At 59.8% G+C, this 19,047-nt stretch overlaps 1 protein-coding gene across 4 annotated transcripts; it reads right to left on the bottom strand.

Moving 5' to 3' along the window:
- Positions 1-370: 370 nt before the first annotated feature.
- Positions 371-18,841, bottom strand: PPRC1 (PPARG related coactivator 1). Of its 4 annotated transcripts, none has more exons than XM_064717463.1 (14): positions 18,737-18,841; positions 11,562-11,705; positions 11,288-11,443; positions 9,466-9,588; positions 6,362-9,098; positions 5,896-5,949; positions 5,456-5,516; positions 5,033-5,118; positions 4,067-4,865; positions 1,842-2,015; positions 1,620-1,683; positions 1,283-1,404; positions 996-1,147; positions 371-702 (listed from the first exon to the last, which is right to left on the bottom strand). In XM_064717463.1, the coding sequence occupies exons 2-14, from the start codon at positions 11,619-11,621 to the stop codon at positions 599-601; spliced, it is 4,692 nt and encodes a 1,563-aa protein (XP_064573533.1). In that variant the 5' UTR covers positions 11,622-11,705; positions 18,737-18,841; the 3' UTR covers positions 371-598. The 4 variants fall into 4 exon arrangements, with proteins under 4 accessions (XP_064573533.1, XP_064573532.1, XP_064573534.1 ...); XM_064717462.1 differs by lacking the exon at positions 18,737-18,841 and adding an exon at positions 15,474-15,601; XM_064717464.1 differs by lacking the exon at positions 18,737-18,841 and adding an exon at positions 15,474-15,580 and having other exon boundaries at positions 11,562-11,690.
- Positions 18,842-19,047: the final 206 nt, after the last annotated feature.

The following is a 19,047-nucleotide window of genomic DNA, read 5'->3' as shown; positions in this document are numbered from 1 at the left end:
GGAGCGGCGGTGGAGCATCTTGCACTGCCCCCCCGTGGCCATTACGGGCGGTGCAGGTGGCCCCAAAACTGCTGGGAGCCTCGGGGTGCCAAGTCCTGCAGCCAGCAGAGCCCAAGAGACTCTCAGAGGGGTCCTCAGAGAGGCATTCACCCCGTGCCAGGCCATTGCAGGCTGCCATGGTGACAGTCACACACTCGGTGACCTCAATCCTGCCCCCCTCTCCCCAGACATCCCACTCCTGTGCCCAGTCCATGACCTGTGCAACAGTTGATGGGGCCATACACAGGCAGAGTCCCTGGGGTCTTGAGGGGGGCACAGCCTAAGCCCACACCTGGGAATAGCCCATGCAAAAGAGGAAACAAGGCAGTGCTGCTGTTTGGGCATCCATATTTATTATATGTCTGGGGCAAGCCCAGGGCTGCCACGTGCCTGGACTGCTCCAGTTGAAGGCCAATGACCCAACCTCCTTAAATATTGGTTATAAAACAAATTTTTTTCCTTTTTCATTTTATTAAAAATCTCATCTCTCTCTCCATTCTTTTTTTGCCTTTTGTATTTGAGTATAAAAGTGGGGGCGGGTGCTCCGCCTTGCCTGCCGCTACCTCCGCAGGCTGCGCTGTGCCTGCCGCAGCAGAGTGTCAAAGTCCAGGGAGTCAAACTTGCTCTTGACGGGAGCTGGGTCAAAATCCTCACGGTTTGAATCTGGAAGAGATGGGGAGAGGCTGTCTTGAGCTCATGGAAACAATGGCACAGTTCTGGCCATTCCCACGGCAAATTTCTTATCTTTTTTCACCTGCCAGCCTCTAGACCCAGAGTTGGGCTGGCCTCCAACACAGTGCTGGAGAGACAGGGAGCCCCCATTCAATCCTTCAGGGCAGGACAGTTCCTGGATGCAGCTCTGCTGCCAACCCTGACTGATCCCAAGGATGGGGACTCTGGAAAGAAGAGAAGGACGCAGGGAGGGCAACCTTCAACTTGGAGGTTGTGCAACTCACCCAAGTCAGCATAGTTCCTCCTGCAGAACTGCCTGCGGCCACCAAAGCACAGGTCGAAGGGCTGCTCGTCTGGGCGCCGCAGCTTGTGCCCACTCTCGATGGCAGCAAAGGCTTCTTCAGCATACCGGTAGGTGACAAAGCCATAGTTATCCCTGACATTGGAGGAGATCAGCAGCAACAGTTATGTTTGTCCCCCCTTGGTCTGCAACATCCCCTTGAGTAATGGCAAAAGGGCCAAGAGGAGTCATCCCTGAGAAGGGACTGACCCATCTTCCCACAGCTCTTACCCCTCGGAGCGGAAATGCAGGGTACACTCCTCAATGTCCCCAAACACAGAGAAGCGGTGCCGCAGCTCTGACCGTGTCATCCTGCTGGGGATCTTGCCGATAAACACAACTCGCCGCTCCTCCTGCGGACAGGGATGGCCCATCCGTGAGCAGGACCTCTCCCACAGAACACCCTCCCTGCATGGCCTCCCACCACACTGTGCCTTGGCCAGGGCCTCCCAGCAATGCTGTTGGCAAGGCTCACCCCCCTGCAGAAACCTCCTCTGTTTCTGAAGTGACATGGGGGCTGTGAACCCCCAAATTTCCAGTCCCAGATTCCCAGCCCTCCATCACTCACTATTGCACGTTCCTTCTGGAGGATCCTCTGCCTTTGGTAGTGGTCCTGTGCATCATAGCTGTATCTGTCAGGGCAGAAACCAGACACATGAGCTATGGAGGTGTCAGAAGAGTGATTCCAAACACAAGGGAGATCTTGAAGGAGTGGGTCCATCCCTCCTCCACAGAAGGCTGGGAGATGGGTTGGGGAGAGTTCACACCCCTGCAGGATGGCCACGCTCACCTTCTCCACCTGCTACTCCTCCCACGGGGCGAGGGGGAGCGGGACTGGCTGCGGGATGTGGACCTAGATGAGTAGGAGGATGTTGATGATGAGGATGAGGACCTGTCCCGGGACCTGCCACATGACCCACAGCTGGAGCGAGAGGAGGAGCTGCGGGAACATCTTGAGCGGTACCTGGGGGAAGGAGAGATACAGCTGAGCCCTCCCTTTGTCCAGCATCATCATAAGGCTCCAAAGCAGGAAAAGATATCCATTGTCCCCATGCTATTCAGCATCCCACTCAGACAGGACCCATCCCCAGCATGATTGCCAGGGCAGCAACACTACAGAAGTGTTGCTCCATTTGGCTCCCAATGCCACAGAGAAAAGGGAGCAGGCTCACAGGAAGCACAGCTTCCAAAGAACAAGAAATAGTCATGGGGGAACTGTGAAGCACAGGGCTGTGCCTGGGAGGACTCAGAAAGGGCTGGGACTTCTGTGCTGAGCCCCACACCATGCACAGGACAACACTATATCCACCTCGTGCTCAACAGCCATGTGAACAGAGACTGCAAGAGCTTCTCCAGCAGGGCCCGAGAAACCTTAAGGACAGCAGGACCAAAACACAGCTGGGATTAAGCTGTGCTGCCTCCAGCCAGGAGCACAGTCCCTCTCCAGACATGCTGGCCATAGATGGTCCCTGCCATGGGCAAACCCCAGCAGGGCATGCTGCCTGGCTCTGCCGCATATTCCTATGCCACATTCTCCTGGAAGACAGCAAGTCAGGGTGGCACAGTACATGGGGACATTTTCCAGCACAAGGCCAGCTGATTTGCTGGAAAGCCAAGCCAGATGTGTTGCTTCACAATCCCCAAGCTGCACAACCACAAAACATGGCACTTTTATACCTGGCCTTTCCAGCTCCAGCCTCTGCATTTACTGGGCTATCAATGAAGGGGTCTTGGTTGGACAGGCCCCTCATGCCCAGGGATGTTTCCAGAACTGGCTGAACGCCAAGAGAACGACAGAAGGAGAAACCCTTCACTACCTCCAGTGCCTCCCAGCCCAGCTGGGACAGGCTGCACATCACTCAGATGCACAAGGACTCCAAAAGGAATCCCACAGAGTGCAAGTTGTCCCACTTTCCTACACAGCCACCTGCATAAAGAGAACAGGGAGCCCCTGAGGCAGCCAAGCCAGACAGGTTATTCTCTGCTTGCCTCCAGCAGCTCCCTGGAGAGCTCCACTGTGGCTCCTCTCACTACTATACCAAGGGCTGCAACAGCCCCACAGCACAAATATGAGCACCTGCTGTAATACTCCAGAAAAAGCATCCAAAAGCAAAGATGCAGCCAAGGACTTGTAACATGGTTTGGGTGTTCCTGAAGGAGTAAGGAAGTCTGGCTCACTGGTGGCTTTGCAGGCATATGGGCCCGGATGAGGGCTTCAGCCAGAACTGGATGGGCAGGGTGTTGCTGCAGCTCCCCCACCCTCTGTGAGCATCTCTTCAGAAGGGCCACAAGGACAAAAGCATCAAATTCAGCCATCTAAGCAGGACCATAAAGATGTGTCTGGGCTCTTGCAAAAGACCAGCCACTGGACAACTGCCTGTTTTAGGTTGCAATGAAAGATGTAACCAGAAATACTACAGGTATTCTATCACCACCTGTTGAAACCAGGTGGAGTAGTGTTCTTTATCTCCTCCATGACCCATCCTCCATCCAGGGAAATATCTCCAGTTAATGGGCCATTGACTCGCTGCATAAAATTACATCATCCCATTGTGAGATGCTCCACCCAGAGGGAGGAGCCAAGCATTCCTACCCAAAGAAAAATCTGATATTTGGAAACCCAGGGGACCCTTTTTCCACAGGATTCCCAGAGGAAGACCAGGCCTATCTACACCACCACTGGACCTTCAGAGGAAAACTACATCCTTCTACAGGATCACTGCTTCAACAGAACCACATCTGTCATCCCAGGACAGCAGCCACCATCTAATCAGGTTGTATTCTGACTCTGTCAGTGTTTTTTCGTATTACTGCATTTTTATTTTAATTTTCCTAGTAAAGAACTGTTATTCCTATTCCCATATCTTTGCCTGAGAGCCCCTTAATTTCAAAATTATAATAATTTGGAGGGAGGGGGTTTACATTTTCCATTTCAAGAGAGGCTCCTGCCCTCCTTACCAGACACCTGTCTTTTCAAACCAAGACACTCCCTAAGAGCAACAACGCACTGCTTACCTTCGCCACCGCTTGGGAGGTGGGGAGAGCGACCGTGAGCGGGACCGGGAGGACGAGGATGAAGATGAAGATGAGGACTCGCTAGCTCCATCCGAACTGGAGCTGAAAGAACGGCTGGCACGGCTCCGGCCAGCCCTCCAGCTGTCGGCAGAGGGGCTGGGTGAGTCCTGGGGTCTCCGGTAGCAGCGCAGGGACCTCTTGGCAGCAGCATGGCTGGGCTGGGCACCGGCAGTCCGCACCTCCTGCTCCCGGCAGGGGGATGCAGCTGGAGACAGGAGCACTGAGGTGGGGGGACTGCTGCACCCAGTGCTGCCCTTGCTGGGGATGGTAGTCCGATAATCCAGGGGAGCTGGGCAGGCCATCCCCAGGGGCTCCGGGCTGTGCCCCATGGTGGTGTCAGGGGCTGGAGGGGTGGGCTCAGGTTGGTCCAGCGTCCGTTTGGTTAAGGAGGAGATGGGTTTGATAGTGATGTCCCGGTGGTGTTTGACATTCCAGCGGGAGCCTCCCTCGGCAGGGGGCTGCGTGCCAGGGCTGTTGCTGCTCTCGGGCTGCGGTGCACCCAGGATGCAGTAGTCGTGGTCTCCCGAGCAGACGTGGCTGGGGGCTGTGCTGGCAGGGGCTGGCACCATGCTCTTCACCTGGATCTTGTTTGGGAGCAGTGGCTTGGCTTTCATCAGCTTGGTTGACTTCTGGGGCCCTTCCTGGGGCATGGATCCAGGTGACTTGGTCTTGGCCAGCAGTGAGACAGCAGGCAAAGGCTTCCAGAGCTGGTGAGGAGGTGTCGCTGGGGGCGTGAGGCCTGGGAGAGCACCAGAACGCTTACAAGAGCAGCCCTTTGCGGCAACCCACCCAGCTGGGGCTCCCTCACATCCCAGGCCCCCTCACTCCCCAAGGTGTCCCCCCAGACACATAACAGCCCTGCTATGCCATAGCACACTACCCTCCCTTGTCCCACATATTCTTTACCTGCCACATTGGCCAGCTCAGAGGCCTGCAGCCCATCTGTGGGTTTCCTGTCCTGCTGGGTTGGTGCTTCCTGCTGGGTCTCAGGTCTGAGAATGGGAAAAGAGCTTTGTCAAACACAGCAAGCAAAGCCCAGCCCCACTCCCCAAGCCTGGGGCACCCACTCAATCTGCCCCACTGGCCAGTCCACGAGGACAGAGGATCCAAGAGAGTTGCTAGAATAAAACTTGCACAGCCTTGTCATGCCCATCACTGCTTGTCCCAGTTTTTCCCCCTAAGTGCCAGCTCTGTCCCAGTCCAGCAACAAGCTCAGCCCCTCCTGGGCCAATGGACACAGAACCACCACACTTCAAATCCTGCCAGGAGTGAAAGCTGCCCTGTGCCCTTGCTCTGCTGGGCACCAGCTGCCAAGGTTTTGATACTCACCCAGAGCTCCCTGTCAGCTGTCTTTCCTCAGGGGGCTGTACAGGAGTTTCCTCCTTCTTGGCTGAAAAGAGAACAGGTAGGTGAGAGGGGCAACAAGTAGGGCTGAAGGGCAGGGTCAACAAAGCACCCCAGAAACAGCTCGGAAGAGCACAGCTCCTGAAACCCAGCTTCCTCAAGATAGGAGCTGCACATCCTTTTTCCTTCACAGACTCTTCACCACCCCTTTGGTTGCCATGGGGACCCCCAGATATTTCCACAGGCCAAGGAGATGGAGGCAGAGACAGCTGCAGGACAAAACACCTGGGCAGGGTAACATGAGCCCACAGGCAGCAGCATCACAGCCCTCCCACTACCACCCTGACACAGGGAGCATGGACAGCCCAGGGAGGCCAGCGTGGCACAGAGGGAGCCCTGCAGGGGATGGCATGCCAGATCCGCACCTTCAGACTTCTCAAACTGCTCCAGCAGGCTGGACAGGTCGGTGGCTTCAATCCCTGAGCCAGGGAGAAAGCACAGCAAGTCAGATCAGCTAGAATTCCCCCAGCACAACAGTGATGCACCCCAACCCCATTCTCCCCCCATATCAGCCTCCTGGATGGTGGGACAAGCACTGGGGAGGAAAAGCAGTGACAGAGCCTGCAGCAGCTCTGTGTCTCCCAGAAGGACAGGAGCAGCCAGCTCTGCAGTCCCAGAAGGAAGTAGTTTCAGGACAGCCAGCCCAGACCATCCATTGCAGGCAACATCCCAGCGGAGCACTGGGAAGAGACTGCAAGCCTGTGGGCATGGCTTTGCCACCCTCACCCCCAGAAATGCCAGGAACCGGTCCTGCTACCCAGGCTGCTGGCAGCACTGCAGCCTTGCTGGCTGCTGACACTCAGCCCAGCATCCTGCAGCCCTCCCACTCACCAATCTCACTGATGAAGGCTTGCACAATGTCCTTGCTGCTGTCTCTGGGCTGGGCTGGGCTGAGGAGTGGCTGGTGCCTCCATGGCCGCACAGTGGGTGCCTTGGTGGGAAGGCTGCTCTCTCGACCTGCTTTCCGTGGTGGTGCCACAGCCTGGGAGGTGGATTTTTGGCCAGGCACCTCCTGCCCGGCAGCTGCCTTGGACTCCAAGGGGACTTTCTCCGCTGCCTCCTTCCCTGGCTCTACAGCCTTCTCCATGGCTTGGGTGCCAGGGGACTCCCCAACAGGGGCAGGAAACACCTCTGCTGGGCAGCAGATGGCAGCTGGGGGGACCTTTGGGAGCTGGTGGGGAGTAGCAGCTTGGGACTCCTCCGGAGGCTGGGTGAGGACAGCCTGGGGGACTGGCACTGCAGGAGGGACCCTGCTGGGCTGGGCAGTGGCAGCTGAGGGGGCTGGCAGGGGCTGGGCTGGGGCCAGAGGGGCCTTGGGGAGGGAGCTCTCTCCTGCCAGCCTTGCCTGCCTCCTGGGATCTGACACCCTGCCAGCTGCCGGCCTGGCCGGGCCACCTGCAGGCCCCATCTCGCTGCTCGGGGCAGCAGGTGACTGGGCAGGGAAGGCTGGTGGCTCCGGGCAGCTGAGCATAGGGGCAGCAGGAGACTGCCCATGCAGAGGGGCTGTGCCAGGGTGGCTGCCAGCTGGGAAGGCAGTGGTGGCCTGCACTGCTGCTCCAGGGTCCCTGTACGCAAGGGAAGGCACCGGAGGCGGCACGGGGATTCCAGGCCAGTAGGATGGTGGTGCCCACCCAACTGGGGCATAGGGGCCACCTGGGCCAAATGGAGGCGGGGGTGGCAAAGGTGGAGGGGGCCAGGCCATGGCCGGAGGTGGGAGGCCAGGCACCATGTGAAAAGCACTGGAGGAGCTGGCACTGGGTGGTGGGGGCAAACCATGGCAGCCCATGGGCTGCGGGCTGAAGCAGGGCCAGGAAGGCACTGGTGGGTAAAGGGCATAAGCACCGGCAGAGGCTGGCGGCATCCCAGTGGGGGCCACCCCAGCAGCTGGGGGCACGTTTGGTGCGACAAAAGGCATTGGTGCTGATGGCGGTGGTGGAGCTGCGGCAGGTGCTGGGGCTGAAGGCAGAGCAGCGGGAGCTTTGCTGGCAGGAGAAGGGACAGCAGCAGGGCTGGTGGGTTTGTCCGGTCCCTTCTGAGCACTGTCCGCCTCGGTGGCGGAGCGCACGGGTGACACCAGGCAGGGGATCTCTGCCAGCTCTGTCGGAGGCTCGGGGACACTGGGCCACTTGCTGGCCACTTGCTTCTTGCCCTCCTGGCTGCCACCCGCGCTGGGCTGACGGTGCAGCATGCGGATGCGGTACTCACGCAGGCTCAAGGCCTTGGGTTTGGCTTCCTTAGGCAGGCCCTCACTTGGCTCTGCTGCTGGCACCCTCTGGGCAGGCTCCAGCCCAGCACCTTGCTCTGGGAGCTGAGAGGCAGCCTCCGAGACCCCACTGCTCTGTCCAACAGATGGCTGCGCATCTCCCTGGCCCTCAGCCTGGTCTGTCGGGCTGGGACATTCAGCTGCTGGCTGCCCCTCCACGCTTGGTGCAGTCTTCTCCAGAGACACCAGAGTCTTGTTCTTCTCCAGGGCCGCATTCACGGTTTCTGGTGCCGGCTCCTTCTGCAGCTCCTGCTTCACCTTCTTGGGCAGCAAAGCCGCTGATGTGCTCTGAGGCCTGCCCCGGGGCCGAGGTGCCCGTTCAGCATGCAGCTCCATCTGCCCCTCCTTCCGTGCTCTCTCCAGCTGCTGTGCCAGGAAGTCTGAGACCTGAACAGAGGGACACTCTGCCCGCTGCCTGCTGATGGCTGGCTGGGCATGGGGCTGTCCAGAGCCAGCGGAATGGAGCCGGTGGGCTACACAGTCCCTGCCAGGCCGGGCCTGCTTGCTTTGGTCCTCTGCTGCTTTCTTTTTCCGACTCTTCCTTGATCTCTCACGGCCCCGTCCCTTCTCAGAGCATTCACGTTTTCCACCTGCTGGGGCTTCTGTGCTGTGCCAGGAGCTCTTGCTGGGACCTGAGGCTCCAGGTGCTGCTGTCTCCAGGGGGGAGGTGGCCTCTGCAGTACTGCATGAAGGCTCCTTCCCAGGCAGTTTTTCCTCCTTCTCCTCTTCCAACCTATTTTCCTGGGTTGGAGCTCCTGGCAGCTCCCCACGATTTTCTGGGATTGACTCCCCGGTAGTCTCCTCTACTCCCAGGAGTTGGGGCTCCAGGTCAGGGGAGTTGGGAGTCAAGGGCTGCAGAACCACAGGGATCTCCACACTCTCTCCCTCTCCAGGCACAATTTCCAGCAAGACAGAGCTGCTCAGAAGCTCCTTGGCCACAGGCTCCGTGTCAGGGTCCAGGCACACAGTGAAGGTGGGCAGGCAGTAGGGGTGCATGGACTTCACCAGCTCGCTCAGGGATACGTCACCTGTGTTGATGATGCAGGGGTCTTCATGCTCCTCCAGCGCCACCCCTGCCTCGCTCACACAGAAATTCACAGCTTCCACGCTTCTGTCTATCTCCAGGTTCAAGGCAGCCTCTTCCTCTTCTTCCTCCCCATCACTGCGCTGTGGCAGGGGCTGCTCTCGGGCTCGGTGCCAGCCCACCTTCCTCTCCACTCTCGGGGTACTGCAGACTTGCTTCTTTGGCAGCACTGGGTCCTCGAGGCCATGAGTAGCACGGTCCCAGGCCACATCTGTGTCAGTCTGGGAAAGGGGACCACAGTAAACATCAGCACCTGGGCTTTTAGCAGCACTCCCCCAGGACAGCCAACTGGGTCTGCTGCAACTCTACAGCAAAGCCCCACGGCTGACAAAAAGCTGGGACACATCTGACCTGCCCAGTAAAACACAACAGAGCTGGAAATCTGATGCTCCTATGGGAGCATCCCCAGTTCCTAGCACCCACCACATGAGGCAGACCCTACTCCCACTGCCACTGGTACCTTGCAAAAGCATCGTCTCAGGGAAAGGATGCCTGTGCCAGGAGGGAAGGCTGGGGGCTGCAGTAGAGGCAGTTATCCCAGCACCATCCCAACACTGCTGCTTCAGCTTGCCCTGCTCAGCTGCTCACCTTCCCAGCCACGGAGACACTGCTGCTGCTGCTGCTGCTGAGAGGCCTGAGAGCCTTAGGCTGCTCCAGGGTAGGGCTCTCACACTCCAGCAACGGGCGGGATAAGGTGAGAAACTTCTGAAACTGGAAAGATGGACAGAAGATGAGACAGTGGCAGGTCTACGCTGCTGGAGGGGACAGGCCACCCCCAGCCCCACAATGCCCACACACTTCAACCCACAAAGCCCAAGAGCAAACAGCCATGTTTCACCCACACTGCACACAGCTCCCACTGGGGACATGCTGCTCCCCAAAGCCTCTGGCACATCTCTGGCTCTTTATAAAGACTCAGGGGGGAGGCATGGCCCTCCAAAGCACTTCTCTCACATTGGAACTGTCATGAGAGTTCATCTCAGGGTACTGGGGACCAGGGTCCTACTACTACTACTTCAGGGCACCCTCATGCTAGGACCTAGCAGAGCCCTGCCAGAGCATCTCCCCATGGGCTCTGGGGTGTCATGGTTTGACCCGGAAACAGGATTTCTGGGATGCTGTGTGGATGGGGCCAATGAGTGGTCAGTTTTGAATATTGCCATCTGGCCTAACCACTGGGCAAATGGGATCCACCTCCGAGAACACAGGGTAAAAGCAGGGCTCTCCCCCTGGCAGTTCCTTTTTGGATTTCCGGCGGTGAAGGAGTTGAGTCTCTCCCCCGGCCCAGTTGCTGGCTGGGCTGGGGGAGGGGAAAAGCCATGCGGCCCGGCCTGGGAGAGGCAATGGGGCAGCCTGTTCCTTCTCCCCCCCCCCCCCCCCACCTTGGAGACAGACAGAGAAAGTGCAGCCGGTGTTTGTGTGCCGTTACCTTGAAAGCAGTAAACATGTGCTGGTAGCAGGCAGCCCAGCTGAGGAGATGGTGGGGGGGGGGGGTGCAGCCAGGAGTCCAGCCGCTTGGAGGAGTTTTTAACCCTTTTTTTGGACAATGAAAATTTCACAGAACACTAACCCTTCCTAGACGAGAGATAAGAGTGGAGGCGGACGAAGGAGATGAGTGAGTGATGAAGGTCTGGACCAGAGAGAGAGAGTGAAGAGAGATGAGTGAGTGATGAAGGTCTGGACCAGAGAGAGAGAGTGAGAGATGTTGGAAAGACGGAGAAGAGGGAGTGGCATTTTATGCTGGACTCTTTGTGTAGCCATGGACAGAGCTATGTTTCCCTGGAATACAGAGACTGAGACCAGGGGGAGAAATGTCCAAGAGCCAAAGAAGATTCAGTGTGGGTACCCCTCGGCCCCAGGGGGTATATAAAATATGGGGGGGACAGATGTCCCAGAGGTGAGAGATTGAGCTTCTCTGGAACTGGACACAGCCTCCTTAAAAGGACAACCCTGGAAGCAGCCCTGATTCTGGTCTGGTGGTGAGAGCACCGGAACAAGGATGGAAAAGGCTGGAAAAGGCCACCACGACACATGGAAGGACTCCCTCTCCTCTTGAGGAACTGAAGTTGAGCATTCTAAAGGGTGGTGCTGGACCCAGAATTGATTTTGGATTGTATTGTATTGGGAATTTGGGGGGGAGGAGGAGGAGGAGAGTGTTTTTGTGAGGTTTTCATTTTCCTTGTTTTTTTTGTTTTTTTTTTTTTTTTTCCTTTTGTGTGTAGTTTAGCAATTGTCTTTGTAGTTTAGTTAATAAACTTTTCTTCTTTTTCAAGTGAGAGCCTGCTTTGTTTATTCCTGGTCAAAATCTCACAGCAGACACCAGAGAAGGTGTATTTTCATGTGGGCATTTGGCCTTGTGCCAATGTCAAACCAGAACATGGGGTCAGGCTGCATCTGCCCCCCAACTTACCGAGGTATTCTCCCGCTCACGAGGTGAGGTCAGCAGCTCTGCATCCATGATGGTGTCAAAGGGGGACAAGGTCTCATCATCTGTGCTGTCCAGGATCTCTGTGATGGCAGTCAGCAGGGACAGCTCGTTCTGAGCATCCAGGCAGGCCTTGCTCTGCTGCAAGGGTAGGGATGGTCTCAGAGGGCGATGGGACACAGCCCTAAAACCTGGACACTGAGGACACTGCCATTACCCCCACCCACGCCACACCCCACATCTGTGTGTGAGCTCCCACCTCGCTCAGAGAAAGATCCTCAATGATGGAGATCACAGAGGAGTCAAGATAGTTCTGCATTGTGCCCAGGATCTCTTCAGCCTCTAAGATGGTTTCTGCATCCAACGATGTTAAGTTCAGGTCATCGTCCTCAAGGGAAAAGCACTGTTGAGGAGCACGGGGAGCCAGGTAAACACTTTGCACAGCCCCACTACCAGCACTGATTTCCTCACAGTACACATGGGCTCTGAACAGCCTGTGCTGCAAACTGTGGCAGGCCACCCCCAGCACCCTGACCACGCAGGGGAAGCAGGTGGGACAAAGCTGCAGGTCAGAAGGTGGCATAGGGGACCTTCCCCCTTGCTTTCAGGAGGGTCCACTGCACAAAGGCCTGTGCTGCGCTCAGCCCGAGACCCTTCCAATTACCCAGGATGCCTCCACACCGAAAATTTCTGCCTGATTCACTCTGCAGCTGCATGACTGGGAAAGATGAATGGATAAAACACCAGGCTCCACCCAACACCACACATGGTCCTGCAGGACAGGGAGGGGACAGGCCAATTCCAGCCACCTCATGGACTGTCACGCGCTCCTCCAATTCCGGCTGTTGGTGCTTCAGATAAGCCCAAAACCATTACGAAACTCATAACAAAAGTGCAGGAGTCAGCAAGAGGGGTGCAGCCAGCTGCCACTGCTGGAGCCATATCCCAGTACCTCTGTGCAGGCTACAAGAGGACATGGTCTGTGCTTGCAATCCAGGACCAAACCAGCTTTGTCACTCTTCCTCCTCCAAATTCCCAGCCCCATATCCTTTCCGTCCCCCAGCCACCTCCAGGGATGCTCGGGTAACTTCAAAAAAGTATTTGCACTGCACTCCAGGGTGTCACACAGCCATGCTGCAGGACAGCCAGGAAAAGCCAGATGCTGGGCAAGGGAAAGGGCTGCAGCCCCCACTTGAGCAGAGCCACAGGACACACAGAGCAGAGCAGCAGCACAGGCGTGCCACCGGCACAAGACAGGATGCGAATTCCTGTTTGTAGATGGGCTTAGGCAGAGAGATAATGGAGGCTGGGAAGATAAGGGCACCAAGGACAGAGCCCTGGGAGAGTACACCTCCCTCTCAAAGCTAGCCAGGAGCAGGCTGTGACCCATCTTCCTGCCCTTGGAGCAGCAACAGCACCGTGATAATACAGCCAAACCTTGGGGGATGCACATATGATGCAGTTAACCTCTGTTTCATGTAGGTACTGGAGCCTGCATGAGCCTGTGCCCATGCAGAACAAATTGTACCTTGTCCCTCGAGAGAAGCTGCTAATACTTTGAAATCCTCTTCTAGCAAGCAGTAAACTGCACCAGAGAGACAGCAGGCATTTCACAAAATAGATGTTTCTAAAATACAACAGCACCAAAGCCACGTGCCCAAACCCCTGGTTCCTGGGGCTCTTCAGAGACTTCCTCTGATAAGACTAAACAGGTACCACTGGCCACAGCACAGCCAGGAGCCCCGTGCAACCCCAGAACACAGGCACCCCAATACCAGGCTGGGAATCAAAGCCAGGACACCCACAGCAATGCCCCGAAGCTACCCATCCCAAATTCCCCCAGTCTGTGACATGAAAGCCCTAAGGACCAGGAGCCTACAGCAGTTTGGGGCTCAGCAGACAGGCTGCCAGCCCAGACCAGCCTGTTCCAGGGCCCTCTGCCTGGAAGTGGAGCCCACCAGTGACACCAGGGCACCCCTCCACCCCACCATGCAGATCAGGCTATGGAGCAGTTCTAGAGCAGTTTTCCTGCTCAGCATCCCCAGTCCCCTCCCTCGTCGGCGCTGGCTGCCGGTCAGAGCGCAGCGCAGAGCCTGCTGGCGGCCCTCTAGGCGCAGCCTGGCTGCGATTCCCGACCAATCCTCACGCACATACTGGGAGGACATCCAGGCTCACACGCCCAGCCCCGAGTGCAACCCTGAGTCAGCGGTGACCGGCAGGCAGAGGTACCCGGGCCACCGAAGGAGCCAGCAGGAGGGAGCATCAGGGACGCAGGGACCATCTGAACCCTGCCTGTAGACGGCCAAGGGTTCGAAGGACACCCGGGCTGCACAGCCCTGCTCATCTGGCCACAGGGCGGCTCTCCCCAAAGAAAACATGTAATAAAAGGTTTCCAGCTGTGATCAGCGCTGGACATTAGGAGGGAGGGAAGTAAAACCCTCCCACTCAAATGGCCTCTTCCTGTGGCTCCTGCCCGCAGCCCGGGAGGGAGGGCGGCAATCTCCCATGCCTTCCTCGAGTCCCTTGACTCAGCGCCTTGCAACAAGGAGTCTCACAGCCGTGAGTCACCGGCCTGGGCTGCGTTCCCCCAGGATTCCCTTTGATCCACCTGGGGACGGGCACCTCCTGCAGCCCTCATCACTCGAGCATCGCTTGAGCGTCGGGGCGGGGGTACGAACCAGCCCAGCCTGCTCCAGCGTCCCTGCCCGCGCTCCTCCCTGCCAGAGACCCCTGTCACTCCTAGCCCGGAGGGAAGGGGGGAACCCGCCGTGCCTTCCTTCACAGCTCCCTGTACTTGCTTTAAGCAGCGCTGCAGGGAAAGAGGGTCACGGGAATGTTCAAGGACAGGCTTCGGCTCTGGCCACGCTGTGCCCAAGCAACCAGCACTGCCGGGGAGAAGGGAGGATGCCCACACCCCAGAGCGGGTGCCGGGACTGGAGCTGACTGCTTGCAATGGATACAGTCTAAGCAAGGCCACCAGCTCCTCCAGCACCCACCCGGCGCAGGGTACACTGCGCTCGCTGCTCTGCTCCCCGGAAGGGACAACGGAGGCCCCCGCAGGCCGCTGCTGACACGTGTGCCCGGCGTGCTGCGGCTACGCCCCGAGCACAGGGCGGCCATGGTCCCCGGCTGGCTGCCAAGGCTACTCCTACAGCGCCGGAGCTGCCGGCAAGGGCGCGGGGTAAGCCCGGGAGCCGGGGGGATCCGCCCGGCCAGCGCAGCACAGCCAGAGGATGCTCCCTGCATTCCTCCGCTGCTTTCGGAAAGCATCAGGAGGGAACACACCTCTCTTCCCCCACACGCAGCCCACTCTGCTCGCGTCGGGGAGGGGCGAGGCGGGCTTGGCGTCCTCCAGCCCGGGGTCGGGATAGGGTGTCTCCCCCGCAGCCCCTCAGCCACGCAGGAGAACCCCGACGGAGGCAGAAGCCTAGGGCTTTCCAAAAAAATCCCGGCAAAAGCACAACGCAGGTGCCCCCGCGTCCCCTCCCGGGGTGCTGCATCCCCGCGCCCCCGTCAGACAGCAGGGCACCCGCACCCAGCGCGGCCCCGGCAGGCGCCCACCGGGGCTGGTGACAGCGGCAGCGCCGCGCCCCACACCTGCCCCGGCGCGGGAACCTCTTGCTGGGGATAAAGCCCCGCTTCCCGTGGATCAGCTCTCGGTACGGCTGGGGGAACCTCTCCCGGCCAGGGCCACGTTGTGCAAACAGAGCTCCTGCCACCGAAACCGGCGGGTGTCCCAAACCGCGCCAGCCCCAGCTCCCCGCGGCCGCAGGTGGAAGAGAGCGGCGCCGGGATGGAGGGACCGCGGGGGAATGACACGAGCGGCATCCCCCTGTCCCCCACTACCCAAGGCCGGGGTGTCATCTCCCGCAGGGGACACCAAACCACCCGTCTCGCCGGGTCCCGTGGCCGTGCTGCGGTCCCTCTAACCCCGTAATCTCCCCGCGCCGACGCCCCACGCCGGCAGGAGAGCTGCGGGCACCCCATTCCCCCACCCAAAGAAAGGGCGCCCCACTCCGGGACCAGTGGAGGCGCCGCCGGCCCGTGCTGCGACCCCCGCCCGCCGCCGGTGCGGCGGGCCCGCTCCGGCACACGTGGTGCAGCGGCCGCGGGAGCCGCGCCCGGCCTCCACGTGTCACGGCGCGGCCCGCCGCGCCCCGCCGCCCCTTACCTGCAGAGGGCTGCCGGCGCGGAAAGGCGGCTCGCGCAGGGCTCCGCCGCTCGCCAGGCCCCGCGGAGCGGCCGCGGCGGCAGCGCCACCGGTCCCGGCCCCGTTGGCGGCGGGCACCGCTCCGCCCCGCCGCGCCGCCATCTTGGCGCCTCTGCTCCCAGCCCGGCCACTGCCGAGAGCGCCACGTGACCGCCGCCCGCCCCGCACTACAGCTCCCGGCAACCCCGCGCTGCCCCGCCGCGCGCGGCACGCCGGGAGCGCACCCTTTCGCCGCTGGCCGCGCGCCGAGAGGCGGGTAGCAGCCTGAGGGGGCGCCCGGCCCCGGCAGCGCGGGCGGCCATCTTGGGACCGGGCAGACCCTCAGGCTTCGCCGCCATCGTTGCGGCGGGCGGCGGCGAGGAGGGTCGGCCCGGCCCCGCGACGCGCGGTGGGAGGGGCGGCGCGGGCGGGACTGGCGGGAAGCGCCCCCTGGGGGCGGGGCAGGCGCGCATTTTCCCGCGGCGCCGCGGGCTCGCCCCGCCGGCTCTGGCGCACACGTGTGCGTGGTCGACCCGCGTGTCCCCGCGTTTCCCGGAAAGTCAGCGGCAGAGCTGCTGTGGGCTCGCTGTCTCCTGGCTGTGAGCAGCGTTCCCTCTGCCTGAGGTGCCTGTGCCATGGTGCTCCATTGAGCCCCACCTCGTGTGGCGCTGGTGGAGGTGAGACGTAGTGTGGTGGGCACAGGGCGGATGAAAGAAGCTATCGGGTATGAGAGGAGGGATGGGCACCGTGAGATTCCGTGCACCCTCCTGGCATGGCAACAGGGCAGGATACCCAAGTCACTGCTTGTGCTTAGGCTTGTGCTGTTCTCCAAAGCTGGCACAAAAAAGATCACCTGGAAAATGTGAGGGAGCCAAACTGGGCTCACTGGACACAGTTGCTATCCAGCCTGGCTCCCCAGGAAGGCAAGGGATGCTGGTGTGCACAGGTGCTTGGCCTGGCCCTGCTTGGTGCCCTCTGTTCAGGAAGCCCAGAGTCCCTTTGGGGACTCTTTGTCACTTCCTATGGCTCTTCTGCCTTCCAGACTGACAGTAGGATCATCTCATGGAGTTCAGGGATGTGCTTACAGCAGCACAGGTGCAGTGTGGACATGTCACTGGAGCCCTGAAGTGCACGATTTACCTGGCGGGGAGCAATTTCCCCTTTCTCTACATCAGTCCCTGGAGCAGAGGCCTGGCCCAGCCAGATTCCCTTGGGGATCCACGGGATAGAGCTGCTTTTCTCGGCCCTGTGTGCCTGGTCATTGGACTGAACTATGTCAGACACATGGAGCCTCATCCTGCTCTCCTTCTTTCCACCCCTGCCACAAGGGACTTTAAAAGTGATCACTCGTCACTTCCTGCCTCACAGGGGCTGCTCCTCCCTAGCCACAAACAGGCTCTCTGTCCAGGTAGCTGCTCCCCTCCACCTCCTCGTCCAAGGAGCCCATAGCACTTCTCACCAACACTTGCATCTGGCCAAAATGCTGTCTGAGCAGCAGGCATGTGGCTGTGTCCTTCTCCAGGGCTACAGATCCATGTCTGAGAGCTGCAGAGCCCACCTGTTGCAATGGCTGAATGTGAGCACACTGCTGGGGTGTGGGGGATTTTGCTGGGTGTAACAGGCTCCTCAGGCCAGCACCTGCTTCTGGCACTGCAGAGGAAGCTAGGCAAGTGTTCCAGGTTCTCTGCAGCTCAGGTGTGGTCAAGGAACAAGTCACTTTTCAAATGTCAACGTTTCTGTCCACTGGCCTGAGGAGAAGCTGTCTATAACCTGGCACCCAGAGAGCTGCTGACAGGGATGTGGAGCAACGTTCCCCTTGGAGCCCTGCAGCTTTCCTTATCCTGCGCCACACCCTCCTTTGCTGTCATGTTCACTCCCCTGGGCACATCCAGGGCATGCACTGACCTGTCTAATCCCTCTGTCCCTGCGTGTGCCAGGACCCTGCGGCACAACAAGGCTGATCTCTGACAGAGATCGCCTGGCCTGGTGTGCATCCTGTAAAGTGGAACCATATTCCTTGCAGATAGGGTCCCTGGAGTGTCACCATAGAGAGTCCCACCTGCAGTTATCTCCCTCCCCCAGTACAATCCCCAGCAGGGATGCACTCCTGGCACAGGGCAACACCAGGCATTCCTGCTGGTTTACAAGAAAAACAAACAACAAGCCAGAAAGGAATATGCGCATTCTACATCCCTGGCTCCCCTCCCTTCCTTCTCTGTGTTGTGACCACTCCCTGGCCAGGCACAGCCAGATGCTGCTCAGGGCCATCCAGTTTCAGCCTGTGCAGCACCCAGGGTGGGCAGTTTGCTCAGGGCTAATAGGCACTGCATGAAAAGGAGAGCCCCAAAACCATGTGATGCTTAAAGGACACTCCACTCAGTAAAGAGGAATGTGTGTCCCAACCAGGCAGGAGCAGATGGCTGAAGTTGGCCCTTCAGAGAGAAGAGAAGGCTTTGGCTCCCTGGGGCAGTTTGCTCAGCCCAGGGTGCCGCTCCCATCGTGGGGCTGGGGCTGCATCTTGGCAGGGCAGTAGAGGGACAGTGCTTGCCTCTGCAGACTGGGCTCTGTCCCTACAGCTGGTGTGCAGGAGCAGAGCGGCGTGGGGCTGGGCCAGGATCCCTGGTGAGGTCCTCTTGGTGGGTGTCCCCCTGAGAGACCCTATCCGTATATGGCACTCTGCTCCTTCTGCCCTGGCATCTCTCTGGCCCCCAGCCTCACCCGGGATGCTGTCACATCTCTCCAATATAGGGTGCAGCACAGACCAGAGCAGCTCCCAGCCTCCTGTCCAGCAGCCTCTGCCATCCCCTGCTGCACAAAGCACAGCAATCGCAGCTCACACTCTCTCTAACTGTGCAAAGCGCTGCTGCGAACCCCCTTCCTTCCTGCCCTCCGGCTCTCTCTGCCCCCTTCCCTCCCACCCACAACCTCCACAGCGCCGTGTCTTTCCCGTGCCCCGGGGCTGGGGACTGGCAAGGTCCCAAAAAGCACAAGCCTTCAGCAGGCTCCTCCATGCGGAACAGCCGCGGCGTCCTCTGCTCGTCCCCACGGCCTCCCAGGTGGAAACCCCAACAAGCTGCCCTGAGACACCCGGGGCGCTCATCGGCCACCCCGGGCGTGGGTCCCTGAGCACTCGTCCCTCCGCTTGAGTCCCCCTCAAGCCCTGGGAAGAGCAGCCCCGGCCGGGGGGGACGGAATCCTCAGCCCTGCGCTGCCCCCGGGAGCCCCGCAGCCCTGAGAACCCTCACCCACACACGGGGCTCTGGGGAGAGCGCTACTCCCGCTCCGACGGCCGCAAACCCCAGGAGGCCGAGAGCCTCCTCAGAGCGGAGGGGGGAGCCTTCGTCCTTCCCTTCGTGTCCTCCCTCACGGACCCCCCGGTCACACACCGGGATCCCCCCGCCCCTCACAGCGAGGGGGGAATGGAGGGGGGGCGCGTGCGTGCGAGCGGGGCAGCGGCGGCAGCGACGAGCCGGGGGGGGCGCGCACGCACGCAACACGCACGCGCTCGCGGCGGGGGGGAAACGGGACGCCCCGCGCACGCGCAGAGGCGCCCCCA

Source organism: Zonotrichia leucophrys, chromosome 6 (genome assembly GCF_028769735.1).
Source record: "Zonotrichia leucophrys gambelii isolate GWCS_2022_RI chromosome 6, RI_Zleu_2.0, whole genome shotgun sequence".
In the NCBI taxonomy this organism is placed as follows: Eukaryota; Metazoa; Chordata; class Aves; order Passeriformes; family Passerellidae; genus Zonotrichia; species Zonotrichia leucophrys.
The sequence above is the reverse complement of the archived record's forward strand: the minus strand, read 5'-3'. Positions and strand labels throughout refer to the sequence as shown.